The sequence below is a fragment of the Thunnus maccoyii genome, chromosome 21 (genome assembly GCF_910596095.1).
Source record: "Thunnus maccoyii chromosome 21, fThuMac1.1, whole genome shotgun sequence".
Classification (NCBI taxonomy): Eukaryota; Metazoa; Chordata; class Actinopteri; order Scombriformes; family Scombridae; genus Thunnus; species Thunnus maccoyii.
Window position 1 is genome coordinate 9,265,313 of NC_056553.1, and position 23,977 is coordinate 9,289,289.

Consider the following 23,977-nt stretch of genomic DNA (forward strand, 5'->3'; position numbering starts at 1 on the left):
GTTTCAAAGACTTCTCCTCACAACCAACTAACTTAAACCAACATTTTGGTTGATAAATCGATTAGACGATCAACAGAAAATTAATTTGCACCTATTTTGATGATCGAAAAATCATTTTAGTAATTTTTTTAAGCAAAAATGCCAAAAATGTACTGCTTCCAGCTTCTCAAATGTGATGATTTAATGCTTTTCTTCATCATACATGACAAGCAAACTGTTTGTCTTTGTGTTTTGGCCTGTTGGTCAGGGACTCTGGGAAGTTATAACGGGCATTTTTCACTATTTTCTGACAAGTTTATAGACAAAACAATTAATTGATAAAATAATTGGCAAGTTAATTAATGTTGAAAATAATCAGTAGTTGCAGCTCTCATACATTTAAATGTCTCGTTGGCCTAAAAGTGATCAGATATACAGTATTTACTCCAGAAATACTGGAATCAGCCCTTAAAACATCCCAACATGTGTAGTTTTTTTTTAGCCGTGCGAGCGGTGTGGCTCTGGGGATGGCAATGTCGGTCAGTCTGACTATTTTGTTGTGCAGACATTCATGTTTCCCTCCAGATAATTTATAACAACTCTGATGATCCCTTAACTTTTCTTCTAGCGTCATCATCAGGTCATAACTTTATTTTGTGCAATAGTTTGGTTTATAGCCAAACACCTGCAAAACTAATGACATTCCCACCAGCCTCAGCTGTGCTCTGTTTTTATTGACAGTTAGCAAACGTTAGCATGCTGACACACTGAGCTAAGATGGAGAACATGGTAAAGATTATTCCTGCTAAACATCAGCATGCTAGCTGTGTGGTATTTCTTATGCACATATGTCAATTTACAGTTGTTTTGTAATTTAATCAAAGCTTTTAATTCGCTTTAGCCAAATGACAAAATGTGCATGTAAATGTTAACATCATCATTATCTCTTGGTCTTGTTAATTGTAGGGAGGGTTTGGTAAACCTTCCAAATTCCCTGCAAAATGTAGAGGACGTGACCTCAATAGTAATTATAGCCCTGGTTGGACTGCAGTCTCTCTTTGAGGTAGAGTCCAGCACGCTGAAAGTTCAAAATGGCTGCTAACGGATGCTCGTCTCACCTGACCTGCCTCTCAGGACCCCTCTCTAGATCTGGCAACAGTCTAAACATCAGTCTCCGTCCAACTCTTCTCCATCTCTGACTTAACGACAAGGACAGATGGATGCTGCTGTTTGACCGTTGGCTCCCACAGAGTTTCACAGGCCTGGAGAACCACACATCTTATTGTGCTGACATTTACTGTATATTAAGATGACTTACTATTGTCAGAATGTATAAAACAAAAGTCTCTCTGGAACGGCGCTGATCAAAAATCACGGGTTAAGGTGACATGTGTTTTTTATTGTATTGCTTTTGTTGCTGCACTGATGAGGGAACTTTCCATTGTTGGATCTGTCGAGTATTTCTTCACATCGCTGTTAATATGAACATTATTGGAAGATTTGCAAACCCATTTGTTCCAGGTGTTTGTCTCTGTTACTGGTTAGAACGGAGACAGGTGACGACAGCAATATTTTCTTTCTCTTCTGCCTCTTTTTTTTTCACTTTTCTTATGACTTAAACTTCTGTTGTAAAATATTTTACACAGAGATGGTAAGCTTTAACTCTGGACATTTATCCTAAAGTGATTAAGCTGCCATGTGGAAGTCAGTGTCACCAGCAAGTCAGTTTGGTTTGGCCTATAGTTGGTCTATAAAATGTCAGAAAATGGTGAAAAATGTCAATCACTGTTGCCAAAAGCCCATGATGACATCCTCGAATGTCTCATTTGGTCCACAACCCAAATATATTTATTTAATTGTCATAGAAGACTAAAGAAACCAGAAAATATTCACATTTGAGAAGCTGGAACCAGAGAATTTGGACATTTTTCTCTTAGAAAATTATTTCAAATAATAAATTGATGATCAAAATGCTTGGCAATGAATTTAATAGTTGGCAACTAATCAATTAATCGACTAATCATTGCAGCTCAAGAGCAAAGAAGCACAAAAGATCATACAATAAGTCCAAATCTCAGTTTTTGGCACTTGACAGTTTTTGAAAGAACTCGATGCTGCAGACACATTTTGTTTAGCAACGAAAAAGTCTTGAGATTTGATCCTCAGCCCTACCAGCTAGAGTCATTTCAGGCTGTATGTGAATCACTTTTTCCTATGACTACCTTCTAACCACAGCACTTCCAGTATACCCCCATCAGGACTTGCGAAAGCTGCAAACCACTTCCAGTCGTCTACACATATGCTAATGCTAATCTTTAGCCAGAGTTCAGGGCAGGGGAGGCTGGTTCTCTGGTTGACCTTTCTTTCCGCTCTGTTTACAACACAGATCATGTGCAAAATGAAGAGAACTATGCCCAGGCTCTGGACAAATTTGGCAGTAACTTCATCAGTCGGGACAACCCCGACCTGGGAACGGCCTTCGTCAAGTTCTCCTCCCTCACCAAGGAGCTGTCTGCCCTGTTGAAGAACCTGGTGAGTCCCACATTTCAACACTCACAATGTCATCAAGCTGAATTAATAAGAGTATATGCCGCAGAGTGCACCGCGTTTGTGTGTGTCGACTCTTTTACCTCACAAGGATACAAATAGGAACATATTTTTCTTGTCTTCACTTCTATAAGTGGTTTAGGACTTGGGTTTAGCATTAAGATGATTAAATTAGGTTAAAGGTTAAAGGTTAGTTGCGTAAGAGGGGGAAGACCAAGAGGTCATGGATGAACAGTAAAAGTCCTCACAGATGGACTGACTGAGGTGTGTGTGTGTGTGTGTGTTTGCCCACATGTTCATCAGTCTCTACTCTTCTACAAAAGTGTATAAAAATCGCCTACACAGTCAGAACCGTCATTGCAGTCAGACAGTATAGCTGACTGCGGCTATATCTACCTCCGAGCCTTGTTTTTTTTTTCCCAGACGAGGCTCTTATCAGCCTGCTGTGGATTTCCCCTGACGTTTCTGTTGAATAATGTGTCCTGTTTGAATCCTCTGTGAGTGATTGTTGTTGGAAGAAGAGCCAGTCCTCGCGCTCTCCCTCTCTTCCTGTGTGGCTGACAGCGAGATTAGACTCCATAAATACACTTGGCAGCACCAGGAGCAACTGTGTGTGTGTGTGTGTGTGTGTGTGTGTGTCCATTTGGAAACCTTCTTAAATCACCCACCTTTCTGCGCTACCTGTATATTGCAGAAAAAGTAAAATCATCTCCTCTTTCTCTCTCTCTCTCTCGACTCTTTTCCATGTTGAGTATTTTATTGAGTACATTTTTTAGACCTCAGTAACTGCGCCCCAAGGCCCGCTGGTATGTGCGTGCATTACAAATGAGTATTGACGAATAGTGCTTGTCCTAGATTTCCTACATGTTATTAGCTTAAATGTAAGGATTTTATATACAAAGTTTTTGTCAGCTTTTCGGCATCTTTCTCAGTGTTTATTTCCTTTTTTGAGAATTGTTTCGTCAGAAAGAGCAAAGAGACAGTGACAGTTTGTAAGATGGACTGTTAGACTGCTGGTGTTAGTACACCGGCAGCCGGCCAGTGGAAGATTGATTCTGACGTTGGCCATATGCGAGACAGGCACTTAAGAAATACATTAGCGCCCATTAGGCGTTGTTTACTTCCTTGACCGCTTGCTGTCTGTTTGTGTGGACTTGGCTAACAACAACAGGGACTTAAATGCTTAATACTGTTGTAAATGACCTTGCTGATCCTAATGGTTAGAGCTGCTGAGCATACTGTAGCTGTGGCAACCCGAGCTGTTGGCAACGTCAAGCTTTTGCTAATTCTTCAATAGTCTAACTTGCATTTGTGCTGTTTTTGGCAGGGCTTTTGCTTTTACAGGGCTGGTGTTATTTTATATGTTTCGTATTGTCAACAATTTCCTTAAAAAGGCCGAAAGCAACAATGCAGCGATCCCTCTTTCAGTACTTTACAGTTCTGAGTTACTCAACCCAAAGCACATTAGTTTTTACTGAAGATGGAAGTCTTTAAAGCCACACTAGATACACAGTAGATCAGTGGGTCATGTAGAAAGGGTTTGCTGCAGCTCCCCTCAGCTTCATGGAGCATTTTAGCCTCTTTCAGCTCATTGTTTTGGTTTTCTGGTGTCCAACTCTCACCGCTCTGATACTCTGATAACCCCACTGTTTGCTTTACCTGCCCAGCCCCACATGGCGGCTAAAGAGCCAGATATTTCCCTGAACTAAAATGAGGCTTACACCCGTCATGTGGATAGAAACACAACTCCACATGAATGCTAATGTTGCTCCATGCCTGCTAGATATGTAAATAGGCAACTGTGTGTTTGTTTCTAACATTTTAATCAAATTTTATTGATAATTTTAGAGATAGTATGTCCATATATTGTGTTTACAGCTAGTTCTGCTGCCTCAAACTGCCAAAAAATGTGTTAATACTGCTTTGAAATGGGTCACAAATAGTGTCATGTTTAAAAAAAAAAAAAAAAGCTAAATAAATTCCTAAGACAGCTCTAGCTTTTATCAAATATTTGTTGTATTTTCAGACTTGGTCTCAAGATAAAAAAAGATAAAACAGTGCAACAGTGTTTTTAATATGGAAATCAATGAAATGAAATCTTTGGCTACACACGCAATATACAGTTTGTACATGTTAGTTGGATCAATTCATTGCCGGTCTTTTCATGGGATTTGTTGGCAATAATGAAAAATGGAATAACACCAGCTCTATCCTTGAAAAATGTTTCTCTCTCACTGTTTTGTAATATGTAACTCATGATAACGGCCACATTTATAACTCCCTCCTCTTCTCTCTGTGTCCTTTTTCAGCTTCAGAGCCTCAGTCACAATGTGATCTTCACCCTGGACTCGCTGCTGAAGGGCGATTTAAAAGGCGTGAAAGGGGTAAGATTTACTGTAAAACTTTCTCTTCCTGTCTCCCCCTCTTTTTTTTTTTTTTTTTTTCTCTCTCCTCTCTTTTAACTCTTCCGGGCTCCCACCCCCCACATGGCCGGACTCGGGGAAATAGATGCCTCGTCAGCACATCTCTCTATTCATCTCTCGGTTACTGCGCGTGTGCATGTTGAGTGAAAGAGAGTCAAGAGACCAGAGAGATTGGGGGGGGGGGGGGGGGAGTCGGGAGTAAAACTCTCTGCTTAAAAGATCACACTCTAAATCTTGCAGAAAGTAAACACTGCCTTTGTGTTGTGCTTAAGGCGAGTGGCGAGTAACTGGGTCATGAACCCTTGATGTTGGGGGTACGAGGAGGGGCGTGGTCGCTCGCCGACCGTCCCGGGCATAAATCGTGAGCGAAGTGAGGCATTCGCTGGGGCCTCTGGTAGCGATCCAACTCTGCAAATAACTCCGTCCCCATGGTAACCTCTTTGTAGTTTGCTGATGCTTGTTCCCTTGTGTTTCTGCAGGACATAAAGAAACCCTTTGACAAAGCATGGAAAGACTACGAGGCCAAGTTGTAAGTGTATAATTAAATTGTTCTGTTGTAATACTGCAAATTTTCACCATCCGACTCATTATAGAGCCATGAATAATGGATCAAACACTGTCGGTAATGTGCTGCAATATTGTTTAGACCCTCCAGGAGCTTCGCAGAAGTTGCTTGACACAAACTTACACACACAAAGTTAAAAACAGATGAGAACAAGAAGAGACGCCCCGTTAAGTGAGTTGTCCTCTTGTCTGTGTCAGTACAAAAATAGAGAAGGAGAAACGGGAGCACGCCAAGCAACACGGGATGATCCGCACTGAGATCACCGGGGCCGAGATCGCCGAGGAGATGGAGAAAGAGCGGCGTCTGTTCCAGCTCCAGATGTGTGAGGTAAGGTTGTGAAACGAAGCTGTAGCAGAGGAGGGATTTCTGGCACAATTTCATCTACTTCCAAGGTGCATGGAGAACGAAAGAAAGGGGTCAAGACTTCAGCAACATTTGTCATATAAAAAAACATCTTTATATCAATAAATTTGTTCTTTTTACTACAAGTGTTGCTGGTTTTGACCCCTTCAAAATGAAGCTATAGGACAATTTTGGTATTGATTCTCAACAGTAATCAAGCAGCAGAGCAGTCGGATCAGCCTTGTGTGCTGTCCAAGTATCCTTGCATGAGTCGCTGAAGCTGCTGTCTCATTGTAAATCAATCTGGATTGTACATAATGCCTTCAGATTTGTGTTGTTAGGTCATTTTCAGACCAGCGCTGCATCTAAAAACACAAACCTTCATTTAAATTGTTTTGCTCTGCCAAAGAAAAAGCAAAAAAGCAGAGGACTTACTTTAGTTGGATGTCATTCTCCATCTCTCTCTCTCTCTTCTCCTCATCTTGCCGTCGTCTCTCTACTGATGATTATCTAATAAAGGTAAAAACACAATCCCTCCCGCCCCCCCCCCCCCCCCGAAATAAAACACACACAAAAGAAGGCTAAAAAAGAAGCTGAATCTGGCTCAGCTTTTGCTGCAACACGATGTGTCGCCATCTGGCAATACAGTCCACAAAGCCACTTCAGAGAGAAAAGACTGGAGCACACTGATTGTTTGCAGCCTCTAATAGTGCAAACAGACTAATGTTTCGACACTACTGTGCAAAAACAGTCTTGTAGCCGATCAGATATGTGCGAGCACACATTTCCCGGTAGAACGTGAATGGCGTAACTAATGTGTAGTTTGGTTTATTACATTTATTTGTCACGACGTACGAAAGAAAAACAAAAATCATCTCACACAAGGAGAAGAGAAGCTACTAGCTCGTCCCCTGGGCAAGAAGACACAAAACACTTGTACAACTAATGCGATTAATAGAAAAACAAGTTCAAAATACAGAAAATACTAAATACACTCCCCAACCAACACCTACTTCATGTAAACAATCATAGACGCAGGACAAAATGTAGAAATCAAGATGCCTTAAAATCAGTTTTCTGACTCATCTCACATGTTCATCTCACAATGGTCAAGATGAAGGATAAAAAGAGTTTTGCATGAATAGTTTTTGTCTCATAGTTTTTCTCTTTGCAGTGTTTTTACATCCGATTATTCAATCATCCGCCATCGTGTATCAACATGCCCCCACCAACGCTATTCCTATTTTTAGTCTGAATACCCACTTTTTTATTGAAGTCCTTTAACACTCTATGTACTAGAGTCTCCGTTACCAATTGCATTGACACTAGATTTTAAGCTTGATTTGACATTTTTTTGTCATCTGTCCAACACTGGCCTCAAACTTCTTGCATTGTTAAAAGGGGACATATCATACTTTTTGTGATTTTTCTATTATTTATATTCTGTTATAATATTGGATGACTGTGTTAAAGTTCCAAAACTTGAGGTGAATATTTGAAGAAAGGCTCCCTGCATGTCAAAAGTCAGATCTTCAGCCTGCTCAGAGCGCTCTATTTGCAGACTTACCTCTACTTCCTCTTTGTGATGGTGTCAGATTATTCGCACATTGCCCGTAAATGGCTGTCTGCTCCGTAGCCTTTGTTGCTGAGGTTTTCCATCGGTTGTTCCACTTGCATGTTGCGGATCAGATTTGGGCTCGAACACGAACGGATGTATTTGAGAAGTTTCCATTTTGAGTAAAGAACAAGAAAAACCAAGTGAAATCCAGCTGCTACAGTTTGTTTACGTAGCCTAACCAATCAGAACAGGGAGCTAAAAGGTCTGCATAAAGAGCCAGTATAAGATAAATAAGGAGTTTTGTTTTTTTTAACTGTAAATCATGCAAAGATATTCCAGTAGAGCCCCAGAGTATAAATATAGACCTGGAAATATGCGTGATACGTCCCCTTTAATGGATAAGATCCCACAATATAACACTTAAAATCTAATGACAAGTAAAATATTTAAGCAGCTGAACACTAATCATCAGTCAGACTGTTTGCCTTTAATGTAAGCGCTTTCAGAAGCTCTGTAAACTTGTTTGCTTTCGAACGTGTTGTGACACAGTTTGAATTATCTTTGGTCTTATTGCTCAAAGGCTGTACTTAAAGAAATCCGACAGCGAGAATTAAGTGTAAAACAAATGTGAGCTCCGTGTGCCCGAGAGAGTCAGAACAAACTGTTAGAGCTCACTCTGCATTTCCAAAGATCTCTCTCCAGTGGTGGGCGGTGACGCCTACGCTTCGGTTCACTGTTTTATTCTGTAAGGATTTTTTACTCAAATTACATAATGGACCGATGGCTGTTGCAGTGCTGTTGGTTGTGTGAATTACTGCATTCCTCAAGTAGTGGCCGGGGCCTTTATTGGAAGCTTATTTATTTCTAATTCCCTCTGTTTGATGAAATATATTTGCTCATATTTTAATACGAAGCCTCCTTGTTTTCTGATCTGTTTCTGTTTGCTGCATTCCCAGTAATCCACTTACTCCGACGTGCGGAACAATAATTGTAGCACTTGATTTCAACCCAGAACGTTTTGGCAGTGCACCGCTTAGCTGTAGCATGTGTGTATCATGCTCATGGATGTATGCTCGCCTGGCTTAGCCAAGTTACCCTGGTTACCCATGCTCATGTAGTGCCGCTGCCATCATTATTATTAAAACATGCACCGTTATCCCATCTACTCCGTCGCCCTCCCCTCTCTGTGAAGGTCAACTAGAGGGCTACATGTACATCCAGGTAACTGCTATTTATGCTTAACTGGCATGTACGTAATGTAACAGGCACCAGGAGTTTATCCACCCTTGTTTTTCCTCAGCCTGTTTTTAGAGCCGGCCTCTATTTGTTCGTGTCGATCACACCCCCCCCCCCCCCCCCCCCCAACATTATCAGAGACCCGGCTTTTAGTTGAGCAAAATACGGTTTTCACTACAAAACTCGCTGCAGTCCTTTTGTGCTCTGCCATGCTGATCTGGCCTCTTCTCACAGTGACTCAGAGGTGTTTCCTTGCCTACATTTTCCACTTAATGAAGGTTAAGTGGTCAGATTTATTTATAACAGATGTATTTTCCAGAAGGTGCTGAACATGAAACATAAATAAAATAAAAACAGATGTTGTAAAATAACCAAAGAGAAGGAAAGAAGGCTGCTATCCAGTATGAAGCCCTCATCTAACTTAAAAATACTTTTAATCTCTTGTAGTGACAGCTCTTAGGATGGAAACCGGCATCCTCTTAAACAATTAGCAGGTTTCTCGTTTGCTTGTTTGCTAAGTTAAAACCATTATAGTTGGATGTAATGAGCAGTCGGACCTCTCGAACCGCCAGTGTGGTTTAACCATACATTCATTTTGTTTATTCAACATGTTTAGCTGTTCTTGCCTCTTTCACTTGTCTGTTCATGGTTTCAGAAGAACTATTCATCACTCATTGCATTTGCCGTTTTTGTAACCCGCCTCCAGTTGATGCAGGATGCCAAAAACAAGTTGTATCTCCCACGTTATATTAGCACTGGCTTCCTCTATCGTTGGCTGCCTCGGCTCCAGATTTGATTTTAAATTTTTTTGCATGTTCTGGCTCCTTGTGTCCTCACAGTAGCACATGTTTCCTCTGAACAGTAAAAACTCTTCTGTAAAATAAGGCCTTTGTGGTTTTAATCACATGTTAATGAACCAGCCTGACTATAAATGATAGTTAGATAACATTGTGGTTTGAAGAATTTGCCTAAAAAAGCATTAAAAGAGCTCTAATATGAGAACAGACCATGCTTGTTTCTATATGATCTGTTAGTTTCAGGCCAAGTGCAGTTTGGGGTAGAGGCCAAAAATAACAAGTTAGACAAGACAGATTTCACCAGCTGCTGATGTATTGAGTCACAGCTACTGATCCACAGCTTTATCAAATCTCTGTAGATAGACCGGGGCCTGTTGTTCAATATGAGAATATAAACTGTGAGCTCTCAATAAATTGGTGAATGGTCAGAGATACTGTAGCACCATATTAGCTCTGGTCGTATAAAAGCTGTTGTGGCTATAACGAGCAGCACAGCTTTATACATTTCAAGGATTTTTCTATCAGTGTGATGAACGAACTCTCATTAACCAAACACAGACATTCCTGTCTGGTTATTTTATCCATAAACACTTACTCCACTGATTTTCTAGGAATTTACTCTACTACAAGATACTACAAGATTGAGTCATTTTTCAACCAAAAATGCCGATTATCTTCTGGTTCCAGCTTTGTATTTCTGTGTCGTACGTGGCAGTAAACTGAATGTCTGGCTGATGATTAGACAAACACTGAAAACTGTTATGGCTATTTTTCACTATAAATAAATTAAAATATTTTGTAGACTAAACAAAATGAACTGAAATTAATTGATTATTTGAGAAAATAATTGACTCTTCAGTAGAAGAAATAATTGTCAGTTGCAGCCTTACAAGATAAAAAAGTATTGATGTTGCAGTATAAAACCTCTACACTGTCTTTTATTCATATTTAGCACATCTATTGTACCTTGAATGAGCCTTTTCTCTGAGGCATTTACTGCAACATAGTTTTTGTCTTAAGTAATGGGCAGAGATTGTGATTTATTTTCATTTGTGAAGTAAATCTAGAAGGTGTTATACCCATAAAATAGGAGACAGAATAATTACAAACTCCAGAGGTTACTAAAGTCAACAATCAACATGGTTGGAAATACCAGAGCTGCCGTTGCTATGTGTGGGACAGTCGCTGCAGTCAGTGGTACAATCTGTTCATCCCACTTAACCTCATTTCTCTCTGTTGCGTGCGCTCTCTCGCTCTCACGGTCTGTCTCTCGCCCTCGCTCTCTTTCTCTCTCTCCATGTTACTCAATCACCAGATTACAGGATGCTCTCACTCTCTCACCCCCTTTTTTTTTCTTTCATCCTACGCCCTCGGTGAAGGAGTAGCGCGGAAAGGCAGGGCTCAGCAGCCTGCATTATATTCCGCCCAGACACGGCAGCAGCGAGCGGTGCGGGCGATGCTGCCGCTCATTCACACAAAAGAGTCCGAACACGCACATTGCGGCAGCGCTCTCCAAAACACTGAACTCACACAGGGGGCTCAGACAAAATGTGGATAATCTCCCATCCAACAAGCACTGTCGGGCAGACAAAGGGGACAACACATGCATGCATACACACATATATATGCACTCATGCGTACACTTACATGCACGCATCCACACACAAATTGAAACTGTAAGACGACGGCGTCAGAAGCTTCAGAGAGGCATTGTGTAATAGATTAAATTTTCACTGCGGAGCTGAAAGTGGTCTTTAGCTGTGACTTTTTTTGTAAATCTCTGCGGATTGGCGTGCTGTGGGATTAGCTGAGATTAAGATTATTTTTTTTATACATTTGTTTTGGTGGAAATGCTGTTTGAAGACATTTGTTTTGAATCCTCAGACACCCAGACTGAGCATACAGCCTACAAAGCGCTTCCTCTTGAGGCTATCCTCTCTCTCTCTCTTTTTTTTTTTTTTTTTTTTATCATGTAAAATATTCCTCATCACCCTTTTAAAACTGTATTTAGATCAAGGCAGATGGATGCTATGCTCTTGTACTACAAGGCGTTTTCCTCTGTGTGTATCAGTCTGGTCCCCACTCCCACAGTGTCAAGGCTGTCTTGGCTCGTACATCAAAGGCTTTCTAGTGCGCTAAGATGTGATTATCATAATGCAAAGTGTTTATACAGCGAGTGTCTGCGGCAAAGCAGAAGTCTTTATTCAGACTCAGAGCATCTCTGGGTAAAAGTGCTGCCACATCGTACCTCATTAAACCCAAAATAAAATCCTTTTAACACACCCTGAACTTCAACTCATGGTTGAACTCTGCACCTCTCTTTGCTTTGCAGTACCTGATCAAAGTAAATGAGATCAAGACCAAGAAGGGAGTGGACCTTCTCCAGAACCTGATTAAGTATTACCACGCACAGTGCAAGTAAGTACCACCTTAATCCTGCTAACCTAAATGTGTGAAGCTCCCCTGGTGTGTGCATCACACCCACACTCAAATGTATTTCAAAACAGCAAAAAAAAAAAAGGGTCTCTTTTTCTCCTTGCAGCTCTTCATGTCAATTTTCTATCTTCTGTATGATTCACAGATCTTGAGGGCGCACACTCACATATATAGCTCTCATAAATATGCACAGGTCATCATACAGATACGTTCTGACAGCTGTGTGGTTTGGTGGCTAAATAAGTGGGCGTGCTCCGCGCCAGAACCGCAGCTCACAACGGCCCGTGATAGAATGACAAATTTTCTCTCAGCGTTGCTAGGTCCTGTCATAACACCGGGACAAAACAATATACTTCCCCCTTAATCTGCTCAACCTTGGCCATTGATGGATAGGAAAGCTGCAGTAGTGATGGATTAGAAGCATAAAGGCACTGGATGGAGAGCTGGGTGTGTGACTGCACACTTCCCCGGAAAGGAAACAATTTAAAAGTTTCTTTGTTTTATGGTCAGAAAAACTTTATTCACCAAAGTAAGTAAGGTAATAAAAGGGGAATTTGGCTGGGTGTTATTCTCATACTTTTGCCTATTATGATGATTGGTCATGACATCATTTTACTTACCAGCTCCTTTGTAGAGATGTAGGAAATGTGGGCCCTCCGACAAGAATAACACCGATTGGGACAAAGAGTGTGAGCCTCCAAAAAACGTCAGTTCAACAGAAATCAGTGTGAACTCTTGAGTCTGACTGGCAGTAAACACAGAGAGTAGTCCGCCAGAAACAACTAGTGCTTCCTTTTCTGTATAGTAGCGGTCAGTGAAAACTGATACAAACATTATTATTCCATTTTTGCAGTTTGTGGGAAAAAAACAAAATCCTGCACACTCTTGATCACTTGCACTCATTTTATTAACAATGTTTCAGTCCTCAAACCTTCATTATCTTTAATGCAGGGGACGGAAAATTAATGAATTCATAAATTTTTACCAGATGAAAGTCTGAGGACAAAAACTTTGTTAATAAAGTGAGTGAGCAGATTTTTTTTTGTCAGCTTTTGATCCTACACACCTGTCAAGAAGACTTCCTAGTGTGCAGTAATTTAGCAAATTTGGAAACTTGCAGACGTGAACCATCTGCTCATGTTTGCAATTACCTCTCTGGCTGGTACACAAGCTAAATAAAAAAAAGTGAGTCATAGTCTCACTCTAAGAAGAGAAAACCGGCGGAAATTAGCGGGCAAACTGACAAAGATGTTACTATGCGGTTCAGTATAACGTCAGATATTTCCAGGGAACAACTCTTTGTGTTTACTGTTGATCAGACTCAGAGTCAAGCTTTTGAGAGGATTTCTGGGAAGTTTTTGGAAAACTGTTTGAGTCCATATTTCCCAAATCTCTACAACAGAGGTGGCGAGTAAAATGTTATCAAGACCAATAGTCAGGAACAAAATTATGAGAATAAGATCCAGCTATACTATACATGTATATATTAACACTCTGCAAGGCCATCAGTACTGGACAGGAAGAGCTGGATGGAGTGGGAGGAGAGATGTGGGATCCTCGATGTAGAGATTGAAAGAAAACAAGCGGGAAGTATGTGGCAGAGAAAGTAATGACCAGAGGAAGAGAAGGGAGAGATATGTTCCAAGAAGGAGAGAGTGTTGGGCAGGGTGCGGAGAGAGATAGAGGGAGAGGTCATTAGTGGTGATTTGCAGCTGCAGCCCTGCATTGAGGTGTGTACTGCTGACAGATCTGTAATGGATTTCAGGATGTGCTAAGCACCTCTGCAAATCTGCTGTGGACACGGCCAGCCACATGATTTCTGTGCCAAGAGCCGAAAAGGCGCCAGAACGAGTCGGGCTATACATTAAACATAAACTGCACCAATCTCTCCCATCTCCTTCCTCTGTCTGACCTTTACAATAACCAAAAGGAGAGCAGTGCACCGCCTGACATTTGCAAAGTAGTAATTCCCATAAATGACTGATCTGTGTGCCGTATTAATTCCAATAAATGTTAAAGTCAGTGAAATTCAAACGGACCTCTGTTCTCCAGTTTCTTCCAGGATGGCTTGAAGACAGCCGATAAGCTGAAGCAGTACATTGAGAAGCTGGCAGCTGATCTCTACAATGTAAATACTCACAACCATTTACCTTCTGATTCACTCTAATGCTCGTTTTCACACCTGTGTTTGTGTACATGCATACATGCCTACTTTGGTTATCTGAGCTTTTTTTTTTCTTTCTTTCTGAATAAAATCAACACAGTAGCTGATACTAATGAAAGTATTTGCATGAGCTGTAAATGAAATAATCAGATAACGTGTCATATTACATGCAGGAAGTTATAAGATAAAAGGGTTCTGTTATGCTCAGCAAATTTAGCACTCCATCACAAGGAAACCTTTGGAAAAAAAACAGGCCGTTTTCCTATTTACTTTACTGCTGTGCTTCCTCCTGAAGCAGCAGTTTTATCTGAATATAATGCTCCTGCAGCTTTTTGTAAGAAAGGTTGAGTTATCTCCCGGAAACTTATAAACCTCACTTATCAAAGGATGTTAACGCTTCGGAAAGTAGAGGTGAGACAAAAAGATCTCACACTGTGCTGATAAATCCCAAGAAATTTAATTTAACACAGCAACTTAACGATGCCTGACACTCTGTTAAATTATATTTACTGGGAGCTGGTAGTGCAGTGTGCAGATCGTTTGTTTAGTTTAGTTTTTTGATCCAACGTCTGCTGTAAAAGTTTTTGCTCTACACTCCGTTTGTCAAGGCCTGGGAAAGTCACACAACACATAAATTGTGGAGAAGTGTGAAAAATAGCTTGTAAATGTCAAAAATTAAAAAAAAAAAAAAAAAAAAAAAGCCAGTATGTTTTTTTTCCAAGAGAACAAACACACATGTGAGAATGTGCAGAAGGTGAAAAGATATTTGATTTCAGTCAAGGTGTCTTTTCCTCACCTTTGCGTTTTCTTCTCATCAGATCAAACAAACTCAGGATGAGGAGAAGAAGCAGCTGACTGCCCTGCGGGATCTGATCAAGTCCTCCCTCCAGCTGGACCAGAAGGAGGTAGGCAGGTCACACGCAGCCAAATTTAAACTTGTAGCAGGTGAAAGTTTGTTTTTTTTTTTTTTTACCAGGCCACCACAAACTGAGTTAAACGCAGCCATGGCAGACCTGATTCAGTCGTCCAAGTCGATAGTTTTGATAGTTTACTTCCTCTCACTATGGCCTCTACCAGGTTTGGAGCTTGTCTCCTGCAGCACAGAGCGAGTGCCCAGTGCTGTACCATGCTGGTAGCCAGTGTGTGGTAGGCTTTGCTGGTGACCAGTGTTGTGCCTCACTGGCTGCTCAGTGGAGAGCCACTCACTGCCCGACTTAACACCACATTACATACAGACACATAAAAAAAAAAAAAAAACGCTGCCAACTCTGGCTTTAACTTATCAACACGGGCTGCTGTGGCTGTACGTGGATTTTTCAACGTCCCCCTCGATTCACTTTTGCACAATCTGTCTGCTGTTCTGCATGACACAAGTCGTACCAACATCCTTTACTTTCACATTTAATTCACACTTTCTGTAGTTTCCCTTGTTAATAGCACCCACGGTAAGCACCGGTTTTTGAAAGTAAACACTTAAGTTTGTGGTTTCGGTCGGCACACGGGCGGGCGTCACACTCGTTCACACTCACCGCCTGCACCTGAGCTGGATCTTTCACACCTCTCCCCTCTATCTCCCCCTCCTTCTGCCTTCTCTGCTTGTCTGGAATCAAGTCTAGAAGAGTAAGTGATGGTTCATGTTGAGCATGCTGGCATCTATCTGTTCTGCTTGACAGTAGAGTGGTTTGACCCTTTAGAGGTGTTTCAGAGCATGCCCTGTAGGTTCTTCTAGTTTTCTGATAGCACTCTCAGTTTGATATGATAAAAAAAAAAACAGACCCCGTACTTTGATGTGTCGAGGATCGGTTTGCTGTGTGTTTGTGTTCGTGTTGCATGTCTGCAAGCAGTTCCTCTGTATATACTGTGTGTTTAACGTTGGTATTTTGTGTCTGCGTGTGTGTGTGTGTGCGTGTGCATGTGTTGCGTGGGTTTGCACAGGACTCGCAGAGTAAGCAGGGTGGCTACAGCATGCACCAGCTGCAGGGAAACAAGGAGTTTGGCAGTGAGAAGAAAGGGTACTTGCTGAAGAAGAGTGATGGGTAAGCTGCTAACACAGCCATTATTTTTAAAAATGCTGTAGCGCACGGTTCATGTTGCATTAAAATTTAAAGTGCACACAGAGAAGAAAGACATGACAACCCCTTCACTAATGTGTGTCCCCCCCCTTCACCCTCACAGGCTGAGGAAGGTGTGGCAGAGGAGGCAGTGCTCAGTGAAGGGGGGCATCCTCACCATCTCTCATGCCACAGTGAGTATAACACAAATGCACGCACACACACACAAACACACACACACATTCATACGAACCCCCTGACCCCCATGAGTGACTGTGCTCATCAAAGGGAGAGCATCATGTGGGGAGGTTTGTGCTGGGCTTTCTCAATCTGGAGGCTGGCAGAGTGGAATTGACATAGATCAGTCGTCATGGCAACCCCGTCTCCCTCCCCATCGCCCCTCCCCCCCCTCTGCCTGCTGCGCCTGGGTGACTCATCTCAGAGCGAGTGTGAGCGTACTGTATATGCTGGCACGTCTGTAGCGTAGCCTCCGCTCAGCAGCAGTCGCCGTGCAGTGTGACGCCTTCTTTCTTGCGGACGGCAGGGATCTGAAACCAGATTCAAATCTGAATTAACTCTGTAAGGCCGTCCGTCATTGAGTTATAACCTCCTACTGGGCCTCAAACAAAGAGAGCTGCTGGATTTTGGAGCTTAGTAGAAGCAGTAAATTTAGCTAATTGTGGCAGAGAAGTGGCAGGTCTCTCATCGGACACAGATTATGAATAATCCTACTGGTGACTTTTAAAAAAAAAAGCAGGAAGATTTTTGAAAATAAAGGTTGTGGAAATAGTTTGTACTTAACTGATCGTCTCTGCACTTTAAAGACCAACGATTACATCATCCAAAATGATATTGTTGCATAAGTGAAGCTTGAAATATGTCACCCTGGTGTGTAAGAAAAGCCAGCTTGGGACAAATATTTAAGATGCCACACATAGTCTGAGACTGGAAACCAAAACAAGAAGTTAATCCATCGTTATGTAGTGAAGGTCATCTGATTCATAAACAGCAATGTCTGGAAAGTACCACAATAACTAAGATGACTCAATTTAATGTCATTACAGGAAAAAAAACTGGATTAAAAAGCAAACAGAAGCTGAGTTTGTGATTCTTACTCGATCAATTCAACGGGCTGATTTGCTTATATGAAAGGATCTCAACAGTAAATGGACTGCAGATTTAGCCGATTTCTTTACATTAAATATAATAAAACAACGTTAAGAAGATTATACATCACTTATATATTTTAATATATTTATCCATTTGGGATTTATTTACCTTCCATTGCTGATAATCAATTGCACAACCTTCCTTCCTTCCTCTGGTCCCTAAAAATGTCCTCAAATTTAAATTATAATCCACAGCAAATTATATGTTTAAAAGCCCAGTTTGTGTTTTATATCTCATAAATCTGAGGCATATTTACATACACAATTGATAGATGGAAAATCAGCATATTGTATGGATCGTAATTCGAAATTTTGGTACTTATATTTCTCATGTAACCAGACTTAGATTTAGTTTTTAGCCACACTAGCTTAATACTGTAGTTGCTCTAATGTTGCTCGATCCACCACTTTGGTCTAGAAATGAAATATCTCAACAAACAATCTAACAACCATCAGCCTCAGCTGTGTTACTTTGTGTTTAGTCATAATCAGCAAATGTTAGCATGCTACCACGCTAAGCTAAGATGGTGAACGTTGTCAACATTATTATATTATTATGTTGTCTAGTAATAGTTTGTGTGTTAAATCAGTTAATTTGAGAGTGAATTTTCTGTTTTGTATTTTGGTTGAACTGTTTGTGCATTTTAAGCTAACAGTGACTCTCGTATTCATGTAAATGTTTAAATTTGAGATTTGAGGATAAGCTCAGTCGGTGCATAATGAACGTGACTGATGTGATCGTGAGCCTCTGAGCCGTGATCTGTTTTTACAGTATTAGGGTGTGAGCTTCATTCAAACCTTTATATAGACGCTGCCTCAAACATGATGACATGATTTCTGTCTAGGAGGAGGGAAGTGGTTTTCTCAGACGCAACATGAATTGCTTCCTTTTGTTCTACTGAGCGATGAAGGGACTGAACTTTAACCTATCTGTGTGCTCTGATCCTCTGAACAGTAGTTACACGAGAGCTTATAATCATTTGTCTCTGTCTGGAGGCAGTTTACTGCCACTCCAAGAGTGTTTTTTTTCTTCAGGCCTTGTGGCAGCTGAACTGTAGGTGACTCTAGTTGACATGGCGGGTTGCCAGCAGGCCAGCAAAGCTCCAAGGCTCATCACAGACTGTTAGCATTTCATTAGCACGTGCCCCGGCCCCTCCTCTGCTCGGGCACTGGCAGGAGACAATGCTCGGTATACATGTGCCAACTAGGCACATTATTACAGTACACAGCCCGGCCAGTCCGGTCCAGTTTCTTAATGGGGACTGGAGAAACCATTAGTTCAGCTTGTGTATGTGTGAAAGTTTTACAACATTTATTCTGTAAATATTTTGATTCCTAATGTACATATTTGGATCATAGTGATCAGTCTATTGACAGAAGATTATACAGCAACAAGAGTATGAGTCTACAGCCATGCTAGCAACTCTGTGAGGCTGAACTCAGGCAAAGTGGTGCTTTGAGATAAATGCAAACATCAGAATCCTAACATGCTCTCAATGACTGATGCTTAGCAGGTAATGTGCACCGTGTTCCCCATCTTAGTGTTAGCATGCTAACATTTGCAGTAAACACAAGTTCCAGTTGAGGCTGATGGTAATGCCATTAGTCTTGGAGGTATCATTGGTCAAATTAAAAGATTTGACCTGATGATGGCACTGGAGGAGAAGTTAAGGGATTACACGAGTAGCACATGAATGTCAGTCCCAGATTTCATGGTAATCCATCTGATATGTATTTCAGCGAACATTTCAATGAAAAACATCAACCTAATTGTTTCACCAGAGTAAAGTCAGGCCGAAGTTATTAACATTCATCACTGTGGTCACCATGAATGTCTATGTCAATTTTATTTTTTTATTGGCCATCTGTTGTTGAGATATTTCAGTCTGGACCAAAAGTTGTGGACTGACCGACCATCCCTAGAGACACACCACTAGCAAAACTAATAAAAATGCCAAACATTTGAGACGTTCCAACTGTCGAATGTGAGAACTTGCTGTTCCTCTCTGGTGCATATCATTGTATATTGACTATCTTTGAGTTTTGGACTGTTATTCAGACATAACACACTATTTTAAAATGTCACCTCGGCTTCTGGAAAATACTGATGTCCATTTTTCACTATTTTCCAATATTTTATACACTAAACTATTGATAAACCAAATAAAAATCTAATTTATAGAGACCCTAGTGTGTAATAATGAGTGTTTTTGTGACCTGTACAGCCTCCATTGTGATCTTTCTGCTTACAGTCCAACAGGCAGCCGGTCAAACTCAACCTGCTCACCTGTCAGGTGAAGCCGAGCGCCGAGGACAGGAAGTGCTTCGATCTAATTTCTCGTAAGTTTTACACACGTCTACTGTACATCTCACAACATACATATATATATAAATGTTAGTATGATCATCGTTGGGGAATTCCTTCCTCTTAAAACCATCAAGGAGCGAGAATCACACCACAGTGACACTTTTTGTATAACAGGATTATTTTTAGACTGTTTGAACAACAGATTTCAAAAGGTGATATATGTGAATATTTTATTCTGTCTGTTGCTTCTGTTGTATTTAACGTCATGGTTTCTGTATTCCACAGATAACCGGACATATCATTTCCAAGCTGAGGATGAACAAGAGTTTGTCATGTGAGTACTTCAGGGTAACAGCACACAGAAAAGTATTGCTTGTTTTTGCTTTATGACCACAATGAAAAAAAGGGAACTAGCATTATTTCCTAACGTTTATGAGGTTACCTTTCACAATATAACTGACTTCTCACATCTGATAAACCCAGAAATCAAGTCAGATGTTTGTGTGCGTGATCACAAGCTGTCACAGAATTATTTTTATTAATGGGGGTGGTTGGTTAGTTTCTATATCTTTTTTCATACCTGAAGACAGGAAGCGTTAAACTTTGTCATGAACGAGAGACTGTTGAGAGTGGGTAGCAGTGGGATTTGTGGTCTGCAGTAAATCAGGTCGCTGTAACCTCATACTGCTGTTTCCCACGAAGTCACACACATGCATTTAGGTGGGCACACACAGACACACATTATCAGAACAATAGATTAAACCGTTTTCGAAATCAAACATCGCCATTTTGTTTTTCTGTAGACTTTCATTCGTTGTGCTAATTGTTCAAGGAGCTTTTTCACATTTGATTTGGTTTTACAACTAAGTAAAGTAATAAATCGAGTAATAATCATTTGTGTAGCACTTTCTAAACAAGAGACAACATAAAGAGACAAATCACACATATAGAAAACAACAGCATAAAAGACAGTTTCATATAAAATCATCCGTAAGGTAGAAAGAGTCAACAGAAGCAGTAACATGACAGAGCTGTATTTGACAAACATTTAATCTAGTGGTCAGACAAGAGGAGTCTATAAAAATGTGTTTTAAGATGGATTTAACAGCTTAGACAGTGTCAGCAGATCAAATACTAAATGGAAGACTGTTCCAAAGCCGAGATGCCAGTACAGTAAACAAAGCTATAGCCGCTGCAATGAAGAATAAGTAATATGGAAGATTTTATTATTTCTGGCAGATTTTGACTTTGTTAAAAGACGGTGAGATCTAAGAAACTTGTGCAGAAGGTGAGAAGCGGGTCATTTATAATACATGTCTGTGCTTATATTTCCACTGAGAACCAGCATTGTGCAGTTCTTTTAAATGAAAGTATCAAGTATCAAGGTCGTACTGGCATTTATTTGTTCATTGTTGGATAAGCTTGACTAAAATGTTCTCTCATTTCTCGACTGATAACATTCAACATTGTGGACATAACAAGTAAACCCTATGTTGCTTCTCAAGGCCCTGAATGATTCAGAAACACTGAATCATCAAAACAAAACTGAATCCAATTACACTGAATCTTCTTGAGCTGTCTAGACTAAAACACAGCCTGTAAAAACTACAAATACAGCCCACAACAAAAGTGATTTGTAGCACTTTTGTTCTGGGCTTTTTGTTTGTCTGAAACTTTGTTCCAGCGCCGTTGCGGTTGTGCCACTTGCTTCGGTACTGCTCGCACACTCTGTATCTCCACGTACACGGAGTCCTTTGGGATCCTGCTCGCTTCTCCTCACCGCCGCTTCTGTCACGCACTTCTAGTCGCAGCAGCAGCAACATCTTCACGGGATTTTCCATGAAATATTTAGTATTCCATAGGGCTCCTGCTTTAGAGCAGTCACGCTCCCCCACAATTAGGCTTTGAGCATTATAATGCAGATTATAAGTAAACACAAAAACACTTTGGCTCAGCATCTGCGCACCTACGCATCTGTGGATTAAAATATCTTGTTTTTTTTCACACATACAGATAAACACAGAATCTAACACATCAGCTTCTGTGCCCACTCCCTGTCTGGCCTCTCTGCCTTTGCAGACAGGCTTGAGTGACAATGACAGAGGAAGTGCTGACGTCAGCCACACAGAGACTGGTGTGTGTGTGTGTGTGTGTGTGTGTGTGTGTGAGGGCCAGTTCAGCGCAGGAGCAGATTGTACTGTGAAGTGAACTGCAGGAGGCCATGTTTGAAAGGCAGCTACAGTGTTTCCTGTGTAATGACCACAGTACTGCGTGGGCGCATCTGTGTGTATGTGTGTGTGTTCTACCTATTAAAAGAAATAAATCAAGCAAGCACAAACAGACTGTCGAGGAGAGTCATTCAAAATTAAGATGTTTTGATATACAAAAAATACCCACATAGTTAAGTTGTCCAGATGTCGTCTTTCGTGAGGTCTGATCAGATTATTGCTTCACAGGTTTTAGCCAACAGTCAGTTAATGCATCGTGTGTGTAGTGAAGAGTAAATCTTTTTTTGGTCCACTTATACAGTCTGTAAGTGTTTGTCCTCTTCCGCCATTAATAATAGATTAGTGTTTGAGTTTATGGAAACAAACACCTTACTCTGTTATAACTATAATTAACTTTTTTGTGGTGTATTTTATCATTTCTCTAAAGCTGAAATGATTAGTCAGTTGGCAGAAAAATAACATGCAACTGTTTATATAATTGATGGGTTTCAGCTTTTCAGTTGTGAAGATTTGATAGTAAACTGGATATTTTGTGGTTTCGGACGTTCAAAACAAGCAATTTGAAGACGTCGCCCAGGATTTTAGGAAATTGTGATGAGCATTTCTCAATTTTCTGATATTTTATAGACCAATGAATCACTTATTAAAGAAAGTAACTGTTAGTTGGGGGCCTACATTTTTATTTCAGCTAATTTACTCATATCTGATGTTTTTTTATCTCTTGGTAAAATAACTTTTTAATTGTGTTTTATAAAGTGCAATATAAATAAAAATTCTCATAACACCAACAATTATCTCTTCCCACGTGCAGCTGGATCTCAGTGCTGACCAACAGTAAGGAGGAGGCGTTGAACATGGCATTTCGTGGCGAGCAGACCAGCGGAGGTGAGGACGGTTTGGAGGACCTGACTAAAGCCATCATAGAAGACGTGCTGCGCATGCCGGGCAACGAAGTCTGCTGCGACTGCGGAGCCGCAGGTGTGTATTATATATTATTGTTTGTGTGCGTCCAGAGAGGCTCCATCCTGTATTCACATCCTCTTCCTGCGTTGTGCTGAGTCAACGCTCACCTTGTTATGTGAAAAGACAAACACCTTCACTTCAGCATTTTCTGCTTTAACTGTGGGCAAATCTTTTATTCAAAGCCAAACACCAATTCTGATATCTTTGCAATGTCACAGCTGCCCTGAACTCAGCGTCCTTCAGTTAGACGGTAACTGAACATGCTGCACTGCAAATCCCCCCCTGCAGCCCTCTGCAAACAAGCAGCTGCGTGTGTGTGTGTGTGCGAGCGTGCAAGTGTTGTTAGCATTCAGGACACAACCCGATCCTGATCCTCCCCCGCATTATGAAGCAAAGACTCAGCACTCAGGAGTGGCATAGACATTCAGGCCTCCTGACACTCAACACACACACACACACTCTCCTCTGTCGACACAAACGCACTCAGCAGCTCACCCACCGACTGACGGGAGGACTTACGCTCCGAGGGGGAAAAAAAAACATTTCTACGCTTTGAGAAACAACATCATTACATCACGTTGTTACATAAGCCACACGCTCTGCCGACCCCTGCAATCTGCACAAAGGGGAGGTAATTTGTCATGTCTATACTCTTGTTGCCGCATCCGTTCATATACACGGATCCAGTAGTAACACATGTTCCAGATGTGGGTTTAAGCTTTATTTCCTGGTCGATTCCGGTTAAATCACAATAGGCACTGCTGAGGAGATGAAAACCTGCTCTGATATGACTCTGTGTCCTCGGCGCATAATATTAACTTCATGGTTGAAATGTCATTGAAATGACTTTCAAAGGTCGCCTCTTCGTTCCCTCTGATCTGAGTGGAAAGAGGACTCCATCTCATTTGATATTCTCCCAGGATCTCCTTCTATAAGACACAGCTTTACAGCTTTAGTATTAAGCAGCTATAGAGGTCACCGTGCATCCTCTCATCATGCTCAACATGCTCCCTGTGACCTATCACCAGCTTGCATCTGTTCATTGTGTCATGTAAATGTGCGTGCGTGCCTCGCCTTCTGTCTTTGTGTGTTTGTGTTTTGTATGACTCACTGGTTTTTTGGGCTGCCTCCGACGTTTCCACCAGCCTCTGGTGTTCTCTTGTCAGATCGAGACAGAACAACATCCCTCTGCCCCTCACAGCATCACTAAG

The 23,977-nt window shown here is 41.1% G+C and overlaps 1 protein-coding gene across 2 annotated transcripts in view; it reads left to right on the forward strand.

Moving 5' to 3' along the window:
* The window catches only part of asap1b (ArfGAP with SH3 domain, ankyrin repeat and PH domain 1b), a 64,018-nt gene that overhangs the window by 24,026 nt on the left and 16,015 nt on the right, over positions 1-23,977 (forward strand). For both annotated transcript variants that reach the window (XM_042399147.1, XM_042399148.1), the window contains exons 3-14: positions 2,366-2,511; positions 4,836-4,910; positions 5,429-5,478; positions 5,712-5,841; positions 11,780-11,865; positions 13,936-14,011; positions 14,866-14,952; positions 15,983-16,083; positions 16,223-16,292; positions 19,520-19,607; positions 19,861-19,909; positions 22,615-22,781. In XM_042399147.1, the coding sequence (XP_042255081.1) occupies positions 2,366-2,511; positions 4,836-4,910; positions 5,429-5,478; positions 5,712-5,841; positions 11,780-11,865; positions 13,936-14,011; positions 14,866-14,952; positions 15,983-16,083; positions 16,223-16,292; positions 19,520-19,607; positions 19,861-19,909; positions 22,615-22,781 (1,125 nt within the window). The remainder of the gene's footprint in view (positions 1-2,365; positions 2,512-4,835; positions 4,911-5,428; positions 5,479-5,711; positions 5,842-11,779; positions 11,866-13,935; positions 14,012-14,865; positions 14,953-15,982; positions 16,084-16,222; positions 16,293-19,519; positions 19,608-19,860; positions 19,910-22,614; positions 22,782-23,977) is intronic.